Source organism: Aythya fuligula, chromosome 2 (assembly GCF_009819795.1).
Source record: "Aythya fuligula isolate bAytFul2 chromosome 2, bAytFul2.pri, whole genome shotgun sequence".
NCBI lineage: Eukaryota > Metazoa > Chordata > Aves > Anseriformes > Anatidae > Aythya > Aythya fuligula.
In genome coordinates, this window is record NC_045560.1 from 70,493,263 (window position 1) to 70,518,095 (window position 24,833).

General features: G+C 39.7%; 1 protein-coding gene across 1 annotated transcript; it reads left to right on the plus strand.

The window, feature by feature from the left end:
* The first annotated feature begins 12,397 nt into the window (after window positions 1-12,397).
* Window positions 12,398-24,221, plus strand: RPP40 (ribonuclease P/MRP subunit p40). The gene is made up of 8 exons (XM_032183032.1): window positions 12,398-12,524; window positions 13,282-13,426; window positions 14,727-14,795; window positions 16,280-16,375; window positions 17,547-17,672; window positions 21,771-21,969; window positions 22,309-22,443; window positions 23,250-24,221. Exons 1-8 carry the CDS (start codon window positions 12,399-12,401, stop codon window positions 23,446-23,448), a joined length of 1,095 nt encoding a protein of 364 aa, XP_032038923.1. The 5' UTR covers window position 12,398; the 3' UTR covers window positions 23,449-24,221.
* Window positions 24,222-24,833: the final 612 nt, after the last annotated feature.

Consider the following 24,833-nt stretch of genomic DNA (forward strand, 5'->3'; position numbering starts at 1 on the left):
CTTTTCACGGGTTGTTTTTATAAGAAATTAACTTTCTTCAGTGAACAAACTGTGATTTGTTTGGAAAAGATGCTGTATTTCCTTTCTTCAAAGAATCTTGAACTGTTCTATATATAATAGATTTGCAATATTTTGTTCTGAAAACCAAATCAGATGCTTTAATCATTTTTTTAATGTAAGAAAATGACTACATTTTAGGAAGCTGCTTTCTGCCTCCCTGCCTCCATTATACTTTATCACCTTGAGCTGTGAAAGTCATACCTTCTTGAATGTATTGACACACACGGTAGAAGAACCTGGATGCACAGAACGGTTTAGAAAAAATAAATATTAGGCTTACCAGTGCCTGCACTGGATATTTGCAAAAAAATGCTGAACAAACGGGAGTGGTGCAAATGGTCATAGTAAAATAATTTGACCAAAGTCTAGAAATTATTTTAGCAAGTATTTAATTGTAAATGTTTGTGTAGATACAACACTGGTAATTTCAGTGAAGTCAGTGCTTTACAGAATTGGCAGGTATACACCCCCAAACTGATGTTGTAAAATGTTATAAACATTATAAAATATAATACTAATTAGCTAAATCACACCAGATCTAACTACAGAAGTTCTATGCCTACTGTTTTGTACAAACTCATGTCTGTTACTGTTTATTAAAGAGGTAACAATTTCAGTGGCAATTTCAAGACCAGTCCCAGTATCCTAGCCAAAGGACAAACAACAGCAGCCATAAACAGAGATATAAATAAAACTTCTCCTGCAAACTCCAGTGAGTAAAACACACTTTGTCTACTCTTTTTAGTGCCTGCATTTCAATTATGAAATATGTGTTATTTCCTCAAATCAGTGCACTGTTACCTTTTTTTTTTTTTTTTTTTTTTTCTAAAGAGTAAAGCAGAGCTTATTATTAATTACCCACAAAAATCTATGTAAAAAGTATGTTGAGAAAACAGATGTGAGCACCCATATGCTAAAAGCTGCCCAAAGTGACATTGCCTCTGTAACCTTAATACGGTGTTTTGGTGCGTATTGTTTAGGTTACAGTCTTTAATTATGTATTCCTGTGCATTTTTCCCTCAGGACTCTCACATTAAGCACACAAGATAGACAGCTACTCAATGCTGTTGTCGTTGTTTTTCTCTACATTGCTCAATGTGTGGCTGTAGGCGTTACTTATTGAACAGTATTCCAGTCGTGCTCTGGAGATGCGATTGGATTTCCTCATGGGATTCTCCATAGTGCATACTGCAGAGAACATCCTTACTCATGTAAATAAGTAAGTAAATTAAAGTAAGTAAATTGAACCTTACCACAAATACTATCACAATTCATATCTACATGAATTGAGATTCCACCTTAATAAAATTGTTTTAGGCTCCTTGTTCCCAGTGCAGGCTTGGCGTAGTTCAGGGCAGTTGTCATTTTTGAGCCATCTGTAGATAATAGACAGTTCACATTACCATACAGTAAATATTTAAGAATAAGCTTAGCTAAATATGTTTCCTTTGCTGGTGTCTGCACAACTAATCTGCTGTAACTCTGCTTGCGCCTCCATTTTCATATCCAACTAAAACAAAAAGATGAATCCCACATGTCTCTCATCGTTTTTCACTCCCAAACTGGTGAGGCATTTAAAGGCAGCTACTTCAGTGATTCAATACCTCATATCTAGTGTCTATAATGTGAGTATGATAGATTGTAAATGCAACCTCAGGGTGCCAAAATTGAATTGTTTATCTTTTTACTTGTTGAAGTAGAAGGACTCAAGTTACTTCAGTATTAGTATTCAGTATATTTTCAATATTCAGAAAATATTTCAAGAAGCAGCTGCACAGTAAGGAGTTCAGAAACAATTCAATTGAAAGAAGACACTTGGTGTTCAAGTCAGAGATGTTCTTGAATAGGAAGTGTTGCTGTTTACACTCTGCTCTGTTTCCCTTCCAAACAATGGATATGCATGAGCACAATTAAGGTGAAAAGAAAGTTTTTTTACTGTTCTACCTTATCCTCTTCACAACACCAATGGGTCAGTGTCATTCATACCACGCATAGCTTAGCCAAGGTTAAGGAGGTAATTCCAAGCTTACACTACTGTAAAAGTATTCAGAATATAACTGTGAATCTTTTAAGTAAATCATAGCCTGTAGAGTCTCAATTATTAATTGATTCCCATAGCTGTCTCCCTCGCATATCATTTCCTAATAATATAAGCAGTCCCACCCAAATACTTTCAAGCCTTCTTTCTTACTTTCAGACCTAAGGATAACTCAACTAGATCAAGAGTAGCCAGGTTAATCTTAAGGAACCAAAATTTGGAGCCCTTAATTATCTTGTGGAGTGATGTAGTAATCAGATTGGAGTCACAGGGAGAATCAGCTTAATAACCAAAGAGGGAGACTGAATGAATGAACTGAGTAAAACTTTAAGGGCAGCGGATTCGTTTTCACTTTGAATATTGAATAGATTCAGTGATTAAGTCAAATTACTTCTAGGCTTTCTTTTTCAAAGTCTTTTTTCAAGAGTATTTTTCTCTCCTTCAGAGTTTTCCTTTTTTAGCCATTGTCAGAAAGATTCTACTTATTTTCATGTAACTTTATATGCCATTTTCTACATATCCCTCCAAATGAAGAAAAAAATGGCATTTCTTACTCCTTCTACAAGAAGGATGCATCTATTTCTCAATACAATCCCTCTTCTAAATCCAAGAACAAAAGATTTATCTTGGCCAAATGCAGAGAGTTTTTATTTTACTGTGAAACCTGTCTGCCTTTCAAATTTGAAAACTAATGCCTCTATGTAAAACTCCATGTCCTTCCTGACATATGTTCAGTGGGTGTGCTTCCATTATGGTTTATGACCAAATCCACATAGTTGTCATTTCTTGATTCATATTACGGAACAGGAAGACCCATCAAGTATCGGCACTGAACTGCAACAAGATGCAAGCTGATTTATTTTTGACATATAAATGCAGTGGGTAAATGCAGCAAAGTGGTGACCTTGCTGTATGTTCTGCAAACACCAATAATCCTCCAACCAGCCAGTGAAGTTCAAAAGCTTTTTTTGAGATGCTAAATCTTCACACTGATGTGATTTTTGCTGCTTCATTGGTTGAATGAATGGCGCAGTTTCTTGCCTGGATTTTTCATCTAAAACTTCCAGACATACAAAGGCTTGCCTGTTCCCTAACACATTTGGCCAGAAGCAGTAGCAGCAATACTGGCAAGACGTTCATCCAGATGCAAACTACTAGCAGGCAGAATATAAAGATGAAGGCTCTAAAGATTTTTTCCTCCCATCATGGCAATTAGCATCTGGTTTGCTGTAAATGGTTTGTGTACCAAATGATGCAGAAGCTCTCAGATCTCAGGTAAAGAGCTGATCTGTAGCAGCAAAGTTTTTATCCAATTTTGTTCTCAAACACTTTACCCATGAAAAACTAATGGAGGGAATTGCACAGTTGCCCCAGGAAATAGGAAACAGAGGAAATGTAATTGCTTTAAGTTCACCAGAATTTGAATTCAAACCAAAATTCACATAGACAAGACAATTGGTCTTTCAAAGTGGCATTTTTATTGTTTTATTCAAAATATATAAATATGTATATATATATAAACAGAAAGGCCTTAAAGTCATTCTGAAAAAAAAAAAAGTAAAAAAAAAAAAAAAAAAAAAGTAAATGAGAGTCTGAACATCCCAGAGAAGAGCAAGAGAAAAAGAAGAGACAGTTTCCCTTCATCAGTAGTTCCTGAAAAAAGCTTGCTTCCATTGATCCTATGATCCACTTTAATAGTAGTTGCTGTCAAGCACAATTGGAGGGTGGGGATAGGAATATTTTTAGTGATATAAATACCTTGCAGATATTTACATGAAAGTAGCAAGGCTTTATGTGCTTCCTCACCCTTCTCTTCATAGCCTCCATGAAGCTTATTTCTCACAATGGAGCTTCCAGGTGACTGGGGAGAAAGGTTTCAAAGACTATTAATATAATAGGCACAATTAACAGGTGTTTATGGGATTCTTTGAACACTGATGTCAAGAATTTTGCAAAGAGTTTACATATAAAACTTACAAAGCTAAACTTGAAAGCCTGAATCCACACTTAAGTCTCAGTGTGAGATTTAAAAAAATATTTTCCAAATGACATAGGAATGTACATGTTGTCTACAGTGCAGCTCGTGAAAATACCATGCTTTGGCACCTAAATCCCAATGTATAAATAATGCTTTGGCATTACAGGAGCAGTCTACAAAATATTCTGAGCAATAAAAATATATCTGAAGCAGAACGATAAGGACAGCCTGCTAATACAGAATAATATTTGTTAAAGATTTAATGTGAAAATTATCTGAAACATTATGTCATGTCTTTGAAAGAAATTTATAATATGGCAGGCTACTGAAGTTTATGTCTGTAATTGCAACTATAACAAAACACACATTTCAGAACAACTTGGTATGTAACATCCTTAATCCTAATAATGTGAATTAACTGAAATGAGAAAAAGATGATTTACTCTAAAATAAGTGTGTTGAAATGGGTTTTTGTGAAAAAAAAAAATCATTCTTAACTAGTTTATCCAGAATAACTATTTTAGTCTATTTCTAGATTCTAATTTGAATCTTGCTCAGATAAATGAAATGTACTATTTACAATTTAAGCTTCACTTCTGAGAATACTGCCTTGGTCCCTGAATCCTGAGATCCTCCTGAAAGTATGGCTACTAGCTGGGAACATGTAGCTTATTTTAATCTTCGGTTATTTTAAATTACTACACAGTTTTGGTTGCTTGACTTTGTAGCTAACACTAAAGAAAGAAATCAGGCCTTCAGGCAGGCATTTCGGCAAGTGCTTTTGAATACCTGTGTACAGGCTGGATTGCTCAGGAAAGCTTGCCTTCCAGCCCTGGAGAAAAAGGCTTCCAGCTGGCTGAGAAGACAGTCTCCTCCTCTCCCCGTGGCTTTCTTCCTCTGCTGGCACCATTTTCAGCTGCTCTTTGCTTGAAATAGGCAACCGCATGATTTCGATGTTGCAGTGAAAAAGGGTGATTGAAGTTACTGTGCAGGGCCAAGCTTTGCTGCCCGTCCTCGGTCCAAGCACTGAAAAACAGCTACACACATCGCGGCAGTGTGAAGGGCAGCACCGGGCCTTTTGTGATTTGAGGATGTAAGAGAAACGGGGGAAAATTCCACTGGTCTTGCAACCAGAATGTTTATTAACAACATGCATCAACATACAAAGGAGTACACAATAACAGGTCCACGAAGTAATGATTTATTGCTGGGAATGGCAAATCCTCTCCTTGGAGCAGACCAGAAGCTTCATTAACTGCAACACAAAGGAATTATCCTGCATTGATCTTAAAAGAAAATATACCCTACATTATTAAATTTCAACATAGCCTTTTGTTGTTGTTGTTGTTGTTTCAAAAAATACTGTTAAAAAAATTCCTGTGATCCTGTTAATTGACAGTCTGAGAAAAAAGGTGTCTGGTACCTACAGGGTTGGGGAAGGAGAATTTAGCAAAAGAAAAGGCAGCAGTGACTCCTTGTCTCATTATGGGACAAGGAAAGGAACGTGTATTTATTGCCAATGGAAGGTTTAGCTGAGTGTTTAGCTGGATGTGGAAGCATTTCCAGGACATTCCCCCCAAAATAAAGGAGCAACCAGGGGAATGGCAGTAACCAGTTCACTGCTCTCTGCTAGAAATGTGAACAGAGAAACACAGTCCTGACTCCTCCTCGAACACCATGGTGTAGCCACGGCATCTTGTAAGGGTGCCTCGTAACAGTCATAATGTGACAACAGGGGATCTGCTTAAAGGAAGACAGAAAGTGCCAGAAAATTCCCCATCACCATGCACGGCCAAGCCAAAACCTGGTCCTTAAAAGGCAAGCAGAGGTGAAGCCTGTTTGAAGATCAAAACCATTCCTGCTCCATTCTAATATGACAAGGATGAGCAAATTTCCCAGATTACAGAGGTTTTTTAACAATAAAAGAAACAGATTTAAAAAAAAAACAAAAACAAAAACAAAAACAGCAGCTTGGTCCAGAGCTATCTGTCATTCACTATTCTTCCTGGCCTGAAAAGCAGCTTTGGGGAGCAGTTTGGCAGAAGCTTTGTTTGTAATCTCCTGGAAAAACAAGTCTGAGTGGGATTATATCTACAATCCATCACCGCATTTGGACCAGAGTGTGTAAAAACAGGATATAAAGCTAACTATCAATATCTTCACCATATTTCCACTTCTCTCAATGAAAAAATAAATAAATATATATATATATATAGTTGACACTTATCAAGTGAAATGTTGTTTTCGGTTGTTCACACTTTATTATAATTTCAGATAAACAAGGCACCATTGGTATATGTTTGCTTCTGTTTTGCAAAGTACTAATTGCAATAGCCAAGGTTAAATGGTTAAGACAGCTTCCTTCCTTCCTTCCTTCTCTTCTGCAGTCAACAATATTTAGGAAAGAGAAACTGCTGACTCAAAAATAATTTGTTTAATCTTAAAGACACAAACCAAATTCAAAATACAAATGTGACAAATACTTGTTAAAATTTTATTTTATGAAAGTCTAGGTATTTTAATCATGTTAATCACAGAAAATCCAACAGAAAGAATGGGTTAAGATTGCTATTCAACAGTGAAAAAATACATGAAAGAAGTACCTGGACTTTGCAAATAGAGATACTGTACACAGTGTGAAGATCAGGCTTTTATTTCCAAACTCAGTCATTTTATAAAAAAAATTGATTTTTCCCCAGTTCCGGGAAGTATCTTAGAAATCCTTTCCTACTCTAGGCTATTACCACAGTTTGCCTCCAGGCGTTTCTTTCCTCTAGACTACAGCCTGTAACTCTCTTTAAGCATGCAGAAACTAAGTTGCAGTAAAGCTGCATCAACCTGTCACTGGTTTGAAGTCCCTGGGAAAATTGTGACGGTTTTACAAGGACTGAGTAATTTAAATTATGTCTTTTTTTTTTAAAAAAAAAAAAAAAACAATATATAGAAACTATACACTTAATTGCCTACAAAACTGTAATAATCACTATAAAAATGTCAGCATTTACCAACAATTACACTGTGTATATAGAGCCCATTATTTAATGACAGGAAAATTCTGTATGTTATAGTACAGACTACTGGACTGCTAAATGCTTTTTTGTTTTGTTTTGTTTTGTTTTTTAACATAGCTCAGTGTCTTCAGAGGGTTCTATATAACACACATACCCTATAGTAGGACAAGCAACATTAAAAAGTAAGGGTGGGTTAAAATTAATTGCTTGATACATGAACCGAACTAGTTGAACAGCGATGTAAATCCTTCAATGCTCCATTGAACTGCAGTGAAGTACACGCCTGCCAAAATCCCCCAAACGCTGACTTAACTCTGTTGAATATGCAGCCATGAATCTTGACTCTCTTGCCCTTTACCCAACATATTTTTTCACATTTCTTTCCCTATCCATTTGTATCCCTAGCAGAAAGTATTAATCGTACTAGCATAGAGAAGCTCAGAAAGAGAAAGAGAGAGAGAGAGAGAGAAAGAGAGAGAGAAAGAAAGAAAGAAAGAAAGAAAGAGAGAGAAAAAGGAAGAAAGAAAAAAAAAAAAAGAAAATGGAGAACAAAGAAAAGGAAGAAAAAGAAAGAAAAGGGAGAAAAAAGAAAAGAAAGAAAGAAACCACCAAAACAAACACAGCTCCACAGGCTGCCTTGAATATAGCTGAATTTCCTCTCTGGCTGGCTGGGCTTATTGATCAGAGACTTGAACTTTTCACCCCTTTAGCAGAACAGGCTTTCTGATCATCAGAGTGTAATGCTTGTTTGCTCACAGAGGCTTCTGCCTGCGGGTATGGTAATAACTGACATCCATCAAGTAGTGCTTTTCCCATTAATTTTTGCACGCTTTAAATTAGGAGACTACTGTGATTACACAGCCATTCTTGGTTCCTAATAAACCAATTTATACACATGATGTAAGTGCAGAATTCAGAACTCCTCAACCAATGTTAATCAGGCAGTGACCTGATGTATACCTGAGTCTCACAAGCCAGAGGACAGAAGTCAACGAGTTCAGAGGAGCAATGTCTTGATGTTACTTTTGTGTGCAAGCACCCGGAAAGCACGTACCTGCAAACAAGTGGGTCTGAGTCAGTCTCACGAGCCAAAAGCACTGAACTGGTAACTTCAGGAGCATCCCTCCTGCCATCAGCCAAGTGCAGTTCTGTAATACGGAGCTTGCAAAAACCAGCCTTCTCACAGTAGAGTTATTGATCAGCAATATCACAGAGACCTAAACAGAGACAGAACACCTGAAAAGTGCAGTTTCCACCAGAAACAAAGCCTGGACACGAAGAATAAGAGTGCTTGAGGTATTGTATCAAACCACCAAGATGTGTGGCTGGTGAACTAGTAAAATTATAGGAGTTTGATGGTTTAAAAAGCCAAAGCCCATCTAGAGTTGAAGCTGGCCATGTCTGTGAGAGACAATAAAAAAGGTTTTTTTAGATATGTGACCAGAAAAAGGAGAACCAAAAAGAAACATAGGTCTGCTACTTGATGGGGAAGGTCTCCTCACAGACAATGACACAGGCAAAGCAGAGACGTTTAATGTCTTCTTCGCCCCTGTCTTTAACACTGATGATGGGATTTGGGATCCAGGGTGCCCTGAGCTGGAGGACCATGATGGTGGGAATGGTAAACTCCCAACTGACCCTGAACACGTGCGGGATTTGCTGCTCCACCTGGATCCATACAAGGCCATGGGTCCAGATGGGATTCATCCCAGGGTGCTCGGAGAGCTGGCTGACGTCATCGCAGGATCTCTCTCAATTTTTTTTCAACGATCTTGGGAATCTGGAGAGGTCCCAGTAGACTGGAAGCTGGGAAATGTTGCGCCAATTTTCAAGAAGGGTAAGAAAGAAGACCCTAGCAATTACAGGCCTGTCAGTCTCACGTCAGTGCCTGGTAAAATTATGAAGAAGATGATTCTTTAAGTTATTGAGGCACACCTGGGGGACAATGCAGTCATTGGTCCCAGCCAACATGGGTTCATGAGGGGTAGGTCCTGCCTAACAAATTTGATTTCCTTTTATGACAAAATCACCCATCTAGTTGATCAACGGAAACCAGCTGATGTGATCTTTTTGGACTTCAGCACGGCTTTTGACACGGTTTCCCATAGGATCCTACTGGACAAAGTGTCCAGCATACAACTTAACAAAGACATCATACAATGGGTGAGCAATTGGCTGACAGGCAGGGCTCAAAGGGTTGTGGTAAATGGGGCCACATCAGGCTGGTGGATGGTCACCAGTGGGGTCTCTCAAGGCTCCATTTTAGGGCCAGTCTTCTTCAATGTCTTTATAAATGATTTGAGTATAGGACTAGAAAGTGTTCTGAGCAAATTTGCTGACGACACCAAACTTGGAGTTATGGACTCTGATGAGGGTGGAAAGGCCTTGCAGAGAGATCTGGACAGACTGGAGAGCTGGGCGATCACCAACCGCATGAAGTTTAACAAGAGCAAGTGCCGGGTCCTGCACCTGGGACAGGGCAACCCTGGCTATATGTACAGACTGGGTGACAAGATGCTGGAGAGCAGCCCTGCAGAGAGGGATCTGGGGGTTGTGGTTGACAGCAAGTTGAATATGAGCCAGCAGTGAGCCCTGGCAGCCAGGAGGGCCAACCATATCCTGGGGCGCATCAAGCACGGCATCGCTAGTCGGTCAAGGGAGGTGATTGTCCCGCTCTACTCTGCGCTGGTGCGGCCTCACCTCGAGTACTGTGTGCAGTTCTGGGCACCACAGTACAAAAAGGACATGAAACTGTTGGAGAGTGTCCAGAGGAGAGATACAAAGATGGTGAAGGGCCTAGAGGGGAAGACGTATGAGGAGCGGCTGAGGTCACTGGGCCTGTTCAGCCTGGAGAAGAGGAGGCTGAGGGGGGACCTCATTGCAGTCTACAACTTCCTTGAGAGGGGGAGTGGAGAGGCAGGTGACCTATTCTCTGTAAACAACAGTGAGAGGACCCACGGGAATGGTGTTAAACTGAGGCAGGGGAAGTTTAGGCTGGACATCAGGAAGAGGTTCTTCACCGAGAGGATGGTTGCACACTGGAACAGGCTCCCCAGGGACGTAGTTACTGCACCAAGCCTGTATGAATTTAGAAAGCTATTGGACTGTGCACTTAGTCACATGGTCTAAAATTTTGGGCAGACCTGTGTGGTACCAGGAGTTGGACTTGATGATCCTTATGGGTCCCTTCCAACTCGGGATATTCTATGGTTCTATGACCCCTGAGTTCAGGTCATGCCACTTGGAAGGGGGTTGAGTGGCCTTGTTTGGGGTCCAGATCCTCAAGACTTAGAATGATTTGGACTGAAAACTGAGGGTTCAAGCCTCCATTTTGAGAGCCCAAAGTCACGCAGTGCTTGCAGGGCAAGCAGGTGATCAGGCCCAGTCAGCATGGGTTTATGAAAGGCAGGTCCTGCTTGACGAACCTGATCTCCTTCTATGACAAAGTGACGCGCTGGGTGGACAAGGGAAAGGCTGTGGATGTGGTCTACCTTGACTTCAGCAAGGCTTTTGACACCGTCTCCCACAGCATTCTCCTCAAGAAACTGGCTTCTCTTGGCTTGCACTGGCGCACGCTTCGTTGGGTTAGAAACTGGCTGGATAGCCGGGCCCAAAGAGTCGTGGTAAATGGAGCCAAGTCCAGTTGGAGGCCAGTCACTAGTGGCGTTCCCCAGGGCTCGGTGCTGGGGCCGGTCCTCTTTAATATCTTCATCGATGATCTGGACGAGGGCATCGAGTGCACCCTCAGTAAGTTTGCAGATGACACCAAGCTAGGTGCGTGTGTCGATCTGCTTGAGTGTAGGAAGGCTCTGCAGGAGGATCTGGATAGGCTGCACCGATGGGCTGAGGTCAACTGCATGAAGTTCAACAAGGCCAAGTGCCGGGTCCTGCACCTGGGGTGCAATAACCCCAAGCAGAGCTACAGGCTGGGAGAGGAATGGTTGGAGAGCTGCCAGGCAGAGAAGGACCTGGGAGTGATGGTGGATAGTCGGCTGAATATGAGCCAGCAGTGTGCTCAGGTGGCCAAGAAGGCCAACGGCATCCTGGCTTGTATCAGGAACAGTGTGACCAGCAGGGCTAGGGAGGTGATCATCCCCCTGTACTCAGCTCTGGTGAGGCCGCACCTCGAGTACTGTGTTCAGTTTTGGGCCCCTCGCTACAAGAAGGACATCGAGGTGCTTGAGCGGGTGCAGAGAAGGGCGACGAAGCTGGTGAGGGGCCTGGAGAACAAGTCCTACGAGGAGCGGCTGAGGGAGCTGGGCTTGTTCAGCCTGGAGAAGAGGAGGCTCAGGGGTGACCTTATCGCTCTCTATAGGTACCTCAAGGGAGGCTGTAGTGAGGTGGGGGTTGGCCTGTTCTCCCACGTGCCTGGTGACAGGACGAGGGGGAATGGGTTTAAGTTGAGCCAGGGGAGTTTTAGGTTAGATGTTAGGAAGAACTTCTTCACTGAAAGGGTTGTGAGGCATTGGAACAGGCTGCCCAGGGAAGTGGTGGAGTCACCATCCCTGGAGGTCTTTAAAAGACGTTTAGATGTAGAGCTTAGGGAAATGGTTTAGTGGGGACTGTTAGCGTTAGGTCAGAGGTTGGACTCGATGATCTTGAGGTCTCTTCCAACCTAGAAATTCTGTGATTCTGTGAGTTGAAACCCTCCTTTTTCAGCACAAAGCCCCATATCAAGGTCAGAAAACTCATTTTACCACCCCTGGAAATACTGAAAAGGCGCATTACATGTGGTGCTTAGGGACATGGCTTAGTGGTAGACTTGGCAGTGCTAGGTTAATGGTTGGACGTGATCACCTGAGAGGCATTTTCCAACCTGAACAATTCTATTGAGATCAGTTGAGCGAGGGAAAGTTTAGGTTGGCAATGAGGAGACATTTCTGCTCAGGAAGCAGTCAGGCGCTGGGACTGCCCAGGGAGGTGGTGGCATCACTGTCCTTGGGGGCGTTCAAGGAGAGGTTGGACGTGGTGCTTAGGAACACGGTGTAGTGGGTGGCATTGGTGGTAGGGGGGTGGTTGGACCAGGTGACCGGGGAGGGCTCTCCCAACCCCAATGCCTCCACGGCGCTACGTAGGGGCGGGCACTGCAAGATGGCGCCCGCCCTGCGGGCCACGCTTCATGTCCCGCTTGAGCGCATGCGCACAGCTCCCCGCTGCCCTCCTCGCCCCGGCGGGCGGTGGCCCGGCTCTGCACGGAAGTGACCTCACCGCCCCGCTTCCCCCCTGCCGCCCGGCGACCGGTGACGCGAGCGGCGGGCCGCGCCCCCATTGGCGGGCCGGGCGGCGGCGCGCGCGCGGCGGCCGGCGGAGGATGTCGGCGCCCCTGCGGCGCGTGCAGCAGGCGCCGCGGCACCTGCTGGTGTCCGAGAAGGGCCACGCGCGCCACCCGCGCTCGCGCCACGCGGCGCACGTGCGGGACCACGCCTACAACTGCCGCGTGAGTGCCGGGGGGGGGAGTGGGTCGCGAGCCAATGGGTGCTGCCCCCCGCTGCCGCCGCGCGTGCGGCCGTTGGCGGCCGTTGGGCGCTGAGGGGGCGGCCGTTGGGCGCGCTGTGCCCCTGTGCGGGTTGGCACAGGAGTGACACCGAGTTCGGCAAGGAACCCGGGCTGCACCAGGCACCTCGGGACATTAATTTCCTCCTCCCAGGGATAAACCTGCCCTAACGCGTCCCTTACGGCTTCCATGGCCATCCTCAGCCCACCTCCCCAGTTGTGTTCGAGGGGTCTGCCCGCTCTGCTCGCCTCCTAAATCGCCTCCAAAAGAAAACGTGTTTTCCAAAAGCTAGTTTGTTGTACTGAGAGCTTCACTTACCCATTGAGATGACATAAATGCTTAGCCTGTGTTCCTGCTTATAATCGTTTCCTGCAGCAAAGGCCAAAGGAAATGTTCCAGTGCAACTTCAAGCCAAATTTATAATGACTTTGGTTAAAGCACGCCGTGTGAAGTCATGCTTTTGCACAACACATCAAATGCTGTTGTGTAGCATGTAATATACAAAAAAAAAAGTATCAGCTGTCCACTGAGACTTTGTGCAAATTCATTTTAAAGACAGTAGTCTGAAATTATTTTTTCATCTCATTTTAGCGTAATGTACTGATCTCTTTGAAAAAGAAAGATTTTCTTTTGTATTTCTTGGTTTTCCCCCTGAGTGTGGTTTAGGATGTGATTTACATTCCAGTTATGTTCCTAACAGGTATCTGTTTTGATCCCTGAGTGTGGTATACTACCTGAAGTGCTGAAAAGCACCGTTGCAGACTTTGGAGTGTACTATCTGGTGAAGAATTTATCGGTTCATGAATTGGTTGCTCGTGAATTCATCGATTCTTTTGTGAAGAAAGGTAAGGAGGTAATTGGAACATAACAGACACAGTAATGTTGTTTATGTTTTCATAAAACGCTAAAATTTATTTACTGCTATTTATTCTGGTATGTGTTTTAAATGAAGAAAAGAAAAAGTAGTAAGAAAACTCTCCATGCATTTCTTTCTCATTTTTTTTTCCACTTTGTGGTGTCTATATTTGTTTACAACTGATGGGTCCCAAGCAGTTATGATTGCTTCTTCTTCGTTTTTCCTTATTCCATCTTAATTCTGCAAGCCAGCTATCAAGAGGGCTTCTACGTATAATCTCACCTCTCATCTTCTGCTCTTCATTTTAATGCAAATTCCTGCAGAAATCGTCTCCCTTCTGTCTTTCTGGTTCCTTCATATTTCACCACAGAGCAGTGTTCCACTGCTGGCAAAGCCTGTGCCTATTTTCCAAGATGAAAACCAGGCTTGCTGCTTTTCTTTTTTCTTTTGGCTGATGAGCTTGTGGTGGTTCATCTTGATGTAGTAAGAGCAAAGAGGATGCAAAGAAAGATTGAAAAGATGCAGCCTGTGCCCAGCCAGCTTGTTTTTACATACTCCATGTGGGCTGTTTTCATCTAGTGGGGCCCGTTTGTCTGGCTCCTGATAAATATTATACTCTTGAGATGATTGCCAGGGAGGCAAAAAGCTTTAAAGAATAAAGAAAGGGGAGAAGAAAACATGTCAGAGAAAGAGGAAAACAAGAAATTCATGTATATTACTTGCTAAACGTGGGGCTTTTTTTCTTAGTCACGTTTACTTTAGTCTCATTAATGTTTTTTCTGCCACTAGTTTTATGGAAGCGGTATGACATTAGTGTATCAACTTTACAGGATCTGACTGTGTATTTTGAGAAGCACGTTTAAAACAGATATTTAATCTGGAATATTTAAACCAAATTTTGTGGCAGTATCTGACACACAATATATTGAATAATGTGAGCATCTTCCACCTTTTTTAATGTGAATTAATAACGTCAATATTTCAGGATAAAAGTTTCTTTGGTTGCATGTGCAAATAAAGTGCATCCATACTGGGGCATATTACTGACGTTATCTCTATTACAAATTCTTTAAAACAATGCCAGTCTAAAGTTTATTAAAAAAAAAAAATAATAACAAAAAAAAACCAACAGCATTTCACTTGAGATGGTGGAGGAAAGGTACCTGATAAAAAATGAGAGTTGAGAATGACTCCAAATATATTTGACATGCTTAATTATCTTGATGTTTTTCCTGTTATCTTTCTTCAGAAATGGTATAATCTCATGGTTTTCTGCTTTACTATTAAAGGTTCATGCTATGCACTTACCTATAATACAAAAATTGATCAAGATAATACTGCAGCTCTGCTACCAACTGGTATGTTTTGTTTTCTTTTTAATAAGATACACATTTTGATTGTGGTCTTCAGTGTTGGTTTTGTTTTGTTTCCATTTGGAACTATGTAAACTAGAAAATGTGCCTACCATGTTAGTCTACTTTATTAGAAGTATGCTTGAATTGATAAAATATTTAATTTTAACTTTTTTGATTCGTGTTGTTAACTTTCCTTTAGGTAAAACAATTTTTAGAAAATCAGCATAACTTATTTATAGTATTAGATTGTCAGTACTTCCTCTGACATATCAGTTGCTACTGAGGATTCTTTTTGTGAATACACTGCATTACAAATTTTTGTTTCCTACTAGTCTTAAAGACACAGTTTGTACCAAAAAAATGAAATAAGTAGAAAAGAAAAGTTATTAGCACTGCTTAGGAACACTCTTTAAAACATTGCGTTCATTATTTGAGAAGTGTCTAATGTGTTAAAAGTCTCTGTTCCATTTCCGTCACAGTTTTATGACAAAACACTTCTTAAATGGGACTTTACATACAAAGAAAATAATGTAATTGTTGTGAAAATAATGTAACTGTTGTAGGATTCAGATGTGTCTTCACGTTTCAGGGTATATCAAGCACAGTTGAAAAACAAATTGGATTGTCTGCTCTCTAGCCTAAGATGATAGAGTCGGTGCCTGTCAGAGCAGAAGTAAATTCAGATTCTTCAGAGGAAGAATTATTTGATGTATATTATTAACACAGTCCTAGCAAAGTAGATACTTGATAGAGATTGAGTCTGCACAGTACATGGTGCAGTTATTATAAGTGATGCACAATTAATGCAGAGATAGCATTACAGTTTCTGGTGATATCGCCATCTGAAATCTTCAGCAACAGCCTTACTTGTTTATATTCTATATTATGCTGTTACATGCATTAGAGTCAAAATACTGTGGTAGCGATATCTGTTGTGTGAAATTCTGTACCAACTGGCAGCTGCCAGATTTGGCTTATGAACCAGGAAGTGGAGTTGTTCCAGAGCATATCTGCTCGTCACTGTTAAGCATATTTTACTCCATGTACGTAGTTCCACAGGAGCAGGAGGTACTGCTTTTCTGTGTTCAACTGAGCAGTGCACGCATGAATCTTTACAAAATTGCGTCCTAGTGTAGTGTTCAACCAGTGACACGGCAAATGTTAGGGGACAAGTAGAGGAAAGACTGAGGAAAACATTTAGGTAGTACAGTTTAAAAAAAAAAGACAAATTATGCCTGTCTCAGGAATCATGTTGCACTTTTCTCATCCTAGTACATAAGACCTGTATGATAAGAAAGAACAATTGAATTTAAATGTATTTTTTAAGGGTTAATCTGGTGATCAATTTAACTGAAACTAAGGAGTCTGGAGTACACTGGTAATACCTAGTGATCCAAAGTTAACATTGTATAAAGTACATGGTGCTCAGAAGACTTTAAAGGGAACTAAATAGAAGATAATTTATATTGTGAGTTTTTTTGTTACAGGAAAACTAATTCTGTCAGTGGATAAAGATACTTATGAGGAACTTGGACTGCAAGGTCGCCCTTCTCGGTATTCTGGCAAAAAAGCAATGAGATATAGTAAGTATAATTTATAGTTGACAATGCTTATTTCAGATTGGTCTGAGAAGCACCTTGTTAGGATGTTAAACCAGTAGTCCAAAACTTCCTTTTCCTTATAGTTGGTTGTTGTCTACATGGTATTTTTCCAGATGCAGATGAAAGGGTTGCATGAAGAGAAAAAACAGTTTTTCAAAATAAAGCAGCTGTAAGGAAACAAATGTGAGATATTGTGGGTATTCTATAAAACTTATAATTTTTGCAGTTTTGATGAAATTTTTATATTGGGGTGATGTAGGATTCAAGAATTTTTGTATACTTTGTGGAGTGTCTATGCATTCTGATTTGAAACAAAATACTAACCTAATTAAAGTAGGTCTGACAACTTGCATGCTCCACGCATGCACACACACACACACACACACACACACACACAAAAACATTGGAGACTCATGCAAGACTACTTGCTTGAAAGGGAGAATTATATTGTCTGACACAATTAAAATTGTAATCTTTATGGTACTCAAAGTTTTAATTCTACAACAGATGCAGAGGAAACATACTTAGTATGATTTTTAAATAATAATTTAAATATCTACTGTGCTATGTCAAATATATTAAAATTTGTGCTAGTGGATATAGATTAACTTTTGAAGAGGGAACTTTAGTACCTACAGTAAGAATTTTGGAAAATTGAGCATCATTTTACCATTCAATTTGTCAGGTAAAATGTATGATGAAACTTCTGTATGAAAAGTGAAACTTCAGTCTGGGACAAGTTTATCTAGAAAAAAAGATTTGTAATTGTGTCATTACTGTACACGTGGCTTTTAATGCTAGAAATTTTATTTTATTTTTTTTTTTATTTTTATTTTATTCATAGCTTGCCTAGTTACTAAAATATTTTTAAAGACACTGTTTTGGGACTTTGTCACTGCCATTACAAATGAATCTGTCACTGCAGTCACTAGAAAGCAGTTTCAAATTATATCAAAACAAGGCTGGCAGGAGGAGAATATTAATTTATATAACGGGGGGTCATATTTGCATAGTCAAATGCTTTGTAAAGATGCTGTACCATGTGAAAAGGTAGTTTAATGCTTTTTGTTCTCTGTGTTTATTTAATTGTTAACTCATTGTTATCATTAAAGTCAGTCAAATGAGTAAAAATGTCTTTTGTACATTTTTGCAGTTATAACTATTGACTTGACTGATTCTGACTTTCACCCTGATGGCAAGAAACATAAGAGGGTGCTTTGGGCCTTGAAAGAAAAGAAACCTTTAGAATTTGACTTCCTAATGGCTTGGTATAATACAGGTAATAAGAATTAAATGTAAAAGTAAAATTTAATTGCCTTGAAGTCCAAATGTTTGTGGCTTATTGTTCTTTTCTAGTATTGTCCAAATGCATTTTTAGTGGAGTGCAAAGTTAGATTAAATTATGTTTGGGTGTGATTTTATTATTTGTTTGGTTTGGTTGTGTTTGTGCAACTTCTTACACAGCAGATCAATTCAGGAATCTAGCAGTGATTCTTAGGAGTTATACATTAGTTACTTCATTTCTTTGTCTTCCTGTTGCCCAGGATTTCTGGCCTGATTTTGCCTCTTTGATAGTTTTGCTCCTACTTTATAAAACTGTGACCTATGTAAACATTATTAGTACGCACAGGTTACATACTTGGTGTAGTACTTGAGGTGGGGAACTGTGAGTTTCAGTAGTGGTTATGGAACGTGTTCAAAAGTCCCCGTTTCCATCACATCCTGCACACACTGATACACACACAGTCTGGTATTACATCATTTTATTCTTAAAATGATTTATTCTTTATTCTCGAAGTGTTATTCTCAACACTTTGTTGAGAGTGGAGCAGAGTGAGAGTTTGTTATAAGAAATATTACTGTCTCAAATCATCGTAATTCCAGTGTCCATTTATCTACCGGTTTCTGATAACATTAATTTTACTTCAAGGATTTAAGTCTTGCAGTTCCTCTGAGGGTCTTTTTCCAAAGTCCTCTGTTTGCTTATATTACCTCAGAACAGGCCGTGTCTAAGGATATGTAGCATTTCTGCAGCATTAACAAAAAACGCAGGGGCTCATACTACAAAAAAAAAAAAAAAGAAGCTTGACCTATCAGAGCTGTGTAGCTTTTAGTGTGTTTCTGCTCAGAGTTACTAAAGTCTCCACAGTAGCAGGAGGAGATGTTAAGAGAGATCCTTTCCAATCTGCTCTTTACATTCTTAGTCTTGCCTGACTCTTGAAGACTAAATCTGAAAGTTACTGTAAGAAACTAAAACTGCTTTCAAGCTCCTTCAGCACTGTCCCGTGTTTCACTTGATAGTCTTTCACATTCCCCTCCTCCTTTTTAAGTACTAAATGTGTTACAAGTATTCTTCCTTGCCTGTCATACAGAAGTTGTTTAAAGCTTGCAACTTCTGCCTTTGTCATCTTCAGGAAGATGTCACGGTGAAGTCTCCTGCTACCATAAACGGTGACATAAATCCAGCTCAGGTGGCAGATCCTCAGGCTCAGCTTGTTTAGATTTATTGACCCTGGACAGAGAGCAAAATGACTTCAGGGCCAGTATGTTTTTTACGTTTATTGCTGCCAGTTGTAGCAGCATTCAGGAAGAATAGCATTCCTTTTTGTCAGTTTCTTATGGCCAAAAAACTAGTCAGGTTAATCACTTCATGAATATGGAGTTAAATCAGAATGTCTTTTTGAGCAGGAATTCTTGAGCTTGTAACATCTGAAAGACTCTTCCTGAGTACTGACAAAAATAAAACCTTCAAAGATGTTATTAATAGACATGAGGCACTGTGTGGATTCTGCTGGAAAGGGAAAAGAGATGTATTTTCTTGGGAAGATCTTTGTCCTTCATGAGTATAGTGCCTGCAGCCTTCCAGCTGGTAACTTATGTTTCTTGCTATGGCCAGCACTGCTGCAGGCCTGTGAACGTTCGTGTCACTTTCCAAAACCAGGGTTTTCAGTTTTCATACCCATTTTTTCTATTTCCTGGTGCTGGCACCAAGAGGAACAGAAAAAGGGAATGTGGAGTGTCTCGTGTCTTTAATGGCAATCAAAACAATCTTTTCTTCTCTGTTCTACTGCTGTAATTTGTATGACATTTTAAATGTTTATTGGCTGAAATTCACTAAACTCCAGGAGAACTTTGATAATGTGCCTGGTTGTTGTTGACACAGAAAGCTATGCTGTAGCTAGATGAATTGCTCTGTTGGAGTCTTGGCTGTAGCCTTCGAGATTTCCTGAAGTTAAGACTATCACTGAGGATCCCACTTGGAGCGGACATTTAAAATGTATAAATTCTTGTTTGACTAAGACTTCTCAGGCAATATTATACGTCCTTTGAGCAGTCTAACGAATGCTTATGGAAAGTACAGACTGCATGAGGATTGTTTGTTTTAAAGCATTCCAAACAATTTTTTTTTTTATAAATTAACACGAGTTCAGTAGCTGCCTGTCTTTGTCAAAGTGCCTTTCTGCACTTGGACAGTCTTCTTTTGCAGGATGATTAAAAAGGGTCAGGTTAGCCTTCCTCCTCCAAGTGATTGCCCTTGGTGGGTTAGATAATGGCTAACGGAGTTGCAGCAGTCCAGAACTTTTGATAGTGAGCCATGAATATTTTGTTCTGCAGTTATCTGTACCTTGTACTTGGATTTCCTCTGTTCATACGTGGCTTTCCAGTGGTATTTAAATGCTATTCTGGACTTCAGACTTCCCATGAGTAAGGTACTATTTCTTGTTTACTAGAGAACACAATGTCACATTTTGAAAACTGAATATTACCTGGAACTTTAAATTCAGGAGAATTGATTTCACGCTAGTTATCTTACTGCTTCAAGAAGAAGATTGGTTAATATCTCTTGATTTGCGAGATGCTAATTTCCAAGTTTATGTAAGGTTTTTAGGACTTCATCTGGTTTGAATCAATCACTAGAGCTGAAGAAACAGATCCTTTCCCATAAAGTTCATCAAGGTACATCTAACTGTTGCAGTCTTACTGCATTTGAAAACTTCTCACTTTTTTTATTTTATTCTCTGATCCTAGTAAAGTGAGATATGCCATACATTTTGTTTTCATTACCCTTTCCCCTTCAAAGTCCTTGTCTCTCAGACAGTCCTAGAATTTCTCTTCTATCAGTGATAAATCAGTTCTTAAACTAGTCAACTGCCCACTTTTTCAGTGTCTGCCATTGGGATGGCAGACACCTCAGCCAGGTAGGTGGGAGAGCTTCTTATCTCGATGGTTAATTCTGATATTTCTCTGGGATGAGTTTACCTTCCAAATACACCGCATCTGAAGATGAATTCTCAATTTGTTGTAAATCAAGAATTTTTCTCTAAATCTTTACAGCTCATAGATTAGGTTTCCCATCACACCTAGAACATCAGATACCTTGTTTTTACTGATGGGTTAAAGCCTCTGGGAACAATTCTTACATGGTCTTGTCCTCAGCTGAGAAAACTGAAAGATTTACTTACCTTAACATCCTAGGTAGAAGAATAAGTGCCGTTCATATCATCGAAAAGGGACTTTTTTTGTAGTTGTAAAGGGATATTCCAGGAGAATTTATACAATACTATAGCTTTTTGCAAGGTATTCTTGAGAACTTCCCAATTCACCCCATCAGAGCTGCTCTAGCTTCCAGATGCCGTGCTGCCTCTGGGATGCTTTCTTACACGCAGGGATCCCTCCAGATGCTCTGTGCTTGTGGAAGAAATGCTGCCCAAGTTCATTTGAGCCAAGTTCCAGTTAAATGGTTTTGAGATGCATTATCTTCGAGTACATTTACCATATGTATTCTCCCTCTCGTGCCTGAGGAATTTCTAGAGATGCTGACCTGGAGGTGACTTAATGGTGTAATGTATATATCACTCTTACAGGGCAGCAGATACCTGCATGTGAGCAGGGAGGGAATGTATGGACACTTGTAAGGCAAAATGTTCCTTGGCCTCAGATATATAGGTGTGGGTGTATTTACAGTGTGAATATATTTGCAGGTCTTGGGGAGCAGATAACATGCAAGTAGCTTTCCTTTCATGCTTTCTTTTTCAGGAATGCTCTGAATTCCTCTTTCTACTGAGTTAATTTCATTACTTGGTCAGTTAATTTTGCTCAGGTTTTCTATTGGCAGTTCTATTTCTTCATTTGCTAGTTAAGTAGTAATTTAACTGAGCTGTGCTGAAGTGCTGGATTTTGCACTAATTCTCATTTCCAAGAAGACATGGAAGCCAAAGATGGCTTTTGCAAAAGATAACAGCATGTAAGCAGTTTCAGTTGCAGTTTAACACCGCACGCTGCCTTTTCTTATACGCACATACAAATGTTTCATGAATTCTGTGCTCCTTTTGTTTGGTAGTTTTGTAAGCGCTCCTTGTGGTGTTGTGTTGTTAAGGTGCAGAGGGATCAACATTGATGTCATACTTTCCCAAAAACCAAATACGAGCCCTGAAGCCAAAAATAACATTCAGCACATTAAGAGACTTGCAGTGTCCAGCATTGCAAAGTAATGAATTAGAAGGAAAGCCAGAAGAGTCCTGCAGTACAGAAGAACTGTTTGAATGGCTAGGTGCTGTCCTGAATCAAGTTAACTTGTAAGTACTTGAATTTATTTCATCTTTAAATACATGTTAAGTAAGGAAAACCACGATTTATTTTAAGGAAGAGTTAAGTAAGAATTAAGAAAGGCACGTTTCTGCAAGTGGGATGGCTGTTATGCACTTAAATGGTTATACTTCTTGAGTAACTTTTGTGATTTTGGAGGTACCCATGAATCTTGGGAGTTGCGTGGCCATTAGTTGCTTGGATGTTAATTTAGATGACATACATACATGTAGATACTACTTGTTGGGTACAAATTTTTGTTACTAAGTCTTTCTGTGGAAATTTTAAAGTTTGCTTATTTCCATTGTTTTGTGTTTGTTTTTTTTCAGAGACAACAAATCTTCTAGCTTCATATCAACCTATTGCTGTCCTCAGCCAAACACAACAGTGGACCAAGCTTTTTTGTGCACAATTACAGGCTTTATAATTCCTGATAAGATAATTCAGTTGTTGGAGCAGCTGTGGTAAGGGTTCACAGCAGTACATCAAAAAAAATGTGTACTCTAAAATTTTTTAGTTTTTGAAATCAGCTTCAAATACTTATTTTCAGTAGCACTACTGGAAGTAAATAAAATGTGCAAAATGAAGACTTGAATTAGGAAATGGGCAGGAAGCTTAATGTCAGTATAAAAAAGCAGTAAATTGGATTATTTTTGATACATACAAATTTGAGAATGGTTGCTCTGTATCCTAGTAATGACTGTGCTTTTTATCTTAATTTCTAAACAGTGACTGCACTGAGCTCCTACATTTTTCAAATTTTCTCTGCTTATGAACATCAGGTGCCCTCAAATATGCCTGATTTAGCATTTTTAACTACTGATGGAAAATAAGATTGAAATCCCTTTATGATACTGGAAAGAGTATTTCAAGTTACTTCAAGGTTGTTATGGCATTACAGTAAATTACCTTATAATGATTTTTTTTTTTTTTTTTTAATCAAGTGTAGTAACAACGTAGGGCACTGAATATTGATGAACAGGGTAGATGTGGTTCTAGTTAAATACCAAACTACATGATACTAGCGTATCATGGATCCATGTGATGTCTGCCTGTATTAGTGCTACAGAGTGAATTCTGGAAGCTCCCTATGTAATATTTTCTTCTTGAATTTACTTATTATTTTATAAAGCAGGTTTTTTTTTGTTAATTGCTAATGGCAAATGTTCACTAAAGTGCCTGCATCTTTGATTTTTTACTTTATATTGTATACTTGACCATGCTGGCCATTCCATTATAATTATTGATAACCTTGTTTTCTTCCTTGCAGCTCCTATTTCAGTGAACCAAAACTGGCACACTGGCTGACCTTAACTGTGCATGGCTTTGCAGACAGTCCTGTTTCCTGGAGAGAAAATGAACATGGTTTTCACAAAGGAGGAGAGAACTTGTACAACTTTGTTGTTTTTAGAAATCTGGACTACTGGCTTCAGATGGCTGTAGGAACTCATGACGATTGTCCTCCGTAAAGCTCTGTCTGCAGGAAAAGCATTCTAATAATCCGATGGTACTGTATAGAAATCTAGTAAGATAGTTTTAATAAACTAATTAGATAACAAGCTAGGTTTTAAGAAGTTTTATGTGTTAATCTGTTATTTATAGCCCTTAAAGCATGACCTACAATGGAAGGAAAGGATATTTGTTTCTTCACTGTCATACAGTGTTTTCTGAAAGACTTCACAATTCTAGCTTTAAGAAAATGAAAAGTTGTAAGTTCTCTGACTTTGACTGTAGGTGATTTCCTCTTATCCAGGTGTCATTTTGGGATTTGAAGATTGTTACATATTTGGGAGAAAAGCTCATTTATGGATTTAATGTTTTCTTTCCTTACATTAAAGATCTCTAAAAACTTTGAATTCATGTTTAAGATATTTCAGCCTACATGCAGGCCAAAAATAAATAAATAAATAAAAAGAGGGAGAAGTGTTCTCCACAAGTTGGAAGAGGGAAGAGAAGTGAGGAGCAGTGTCAATAGTGATGCAGAAGACTTCTCGCTGCTTTTATTATTGACCTGCCCACACGCACTCAGAACCCCAAACCTCAACAAATCTCTACTTTTAAAAGTAGCTTGTGATTCTTGCTTGCAGGGCAGCCTATAGAGGAGCTAAGGCTTCACTATCATATTATTGCAGGAACACATTTCTGGGAAGAACACTATGGAAACTCAAACAATGCAGCTGATGTGAAAACTGCTTTTGTTATAATAAGCAGTAAAGCTAAGAGCATAGCTCTAAAGAATCAAGTTGAACTCCTGTTGAAGTCCATTAAAGTCTGGATGTTGGTGGTTTGTTTTTTTTTTGGTGGATGTGTTTGTTTTATGGAGTGAGCTAAAGTACCAATACAGGTCTAGAATGGAATTTGTTCACTTAATGCAGTGGGAGGTTGATAGTGGAAGTTAGGGCATAGCTGTAGAGGAGAAAGTAAAGACCTGTCAGGATGAGTGGCGCAGAAAGCCCTCGGAAAACATTTTTGAGCTTTCATTTTACTTATTTATTGCTTCTCTTCTGTGAAGAGAATCATCCTGGATGATTTACTGTGTAATAAGTCATATACCTCCACCAATCATAGACTCTTTTGCTCAGTTTTTGTTGCACATTTTGCAAACACATGACTGTAACAACTTTACTATTTACTTTAACTGTAACACTTTTATAAGTCATTGTTTTTCAAAATTAACCTTTCATGAGATGTTTCTAATGGCTTACCTAGAGCAAAAGTAACACTTTGTCACATGTCCAGACAGAGACTCAGGCACATGATCACGAATGGAGGATGAATCTGGGGAAATTCTTGGCTTTACATTTGACTGGTAAATATTTAACATGTCTGGTTCAAATGTTACTGTTTCATTGCT

What these genes read in the sequence shown, in the direction of transcription:
- RPP40 (XM_032183032.1), top strand. Translation starts at nt 12,399, where the DNA reads ATGTCGGCGCCCCTGCGGCGCGTGCAGCAGGCGCCGCGGCACCTGCTG. An exon ending in CGATTCTTTTGTGAAGAAAG is followed by an intron (nt 13,427 to 14,726) that starts GTAAGGAGGTAA and finishes TTACTATTAAAG; the next exon opens with GTTCATGCTATGCACTTACC. An exon ending in AATGGCTTGGTATAATACAG is followed by an intron (nt 17,673 to 21,770) that starts GTAATAAGAATT and finishes TGTGTTGTTAAG; the next exon opens with GTGCAGAGGGATCAACATTG.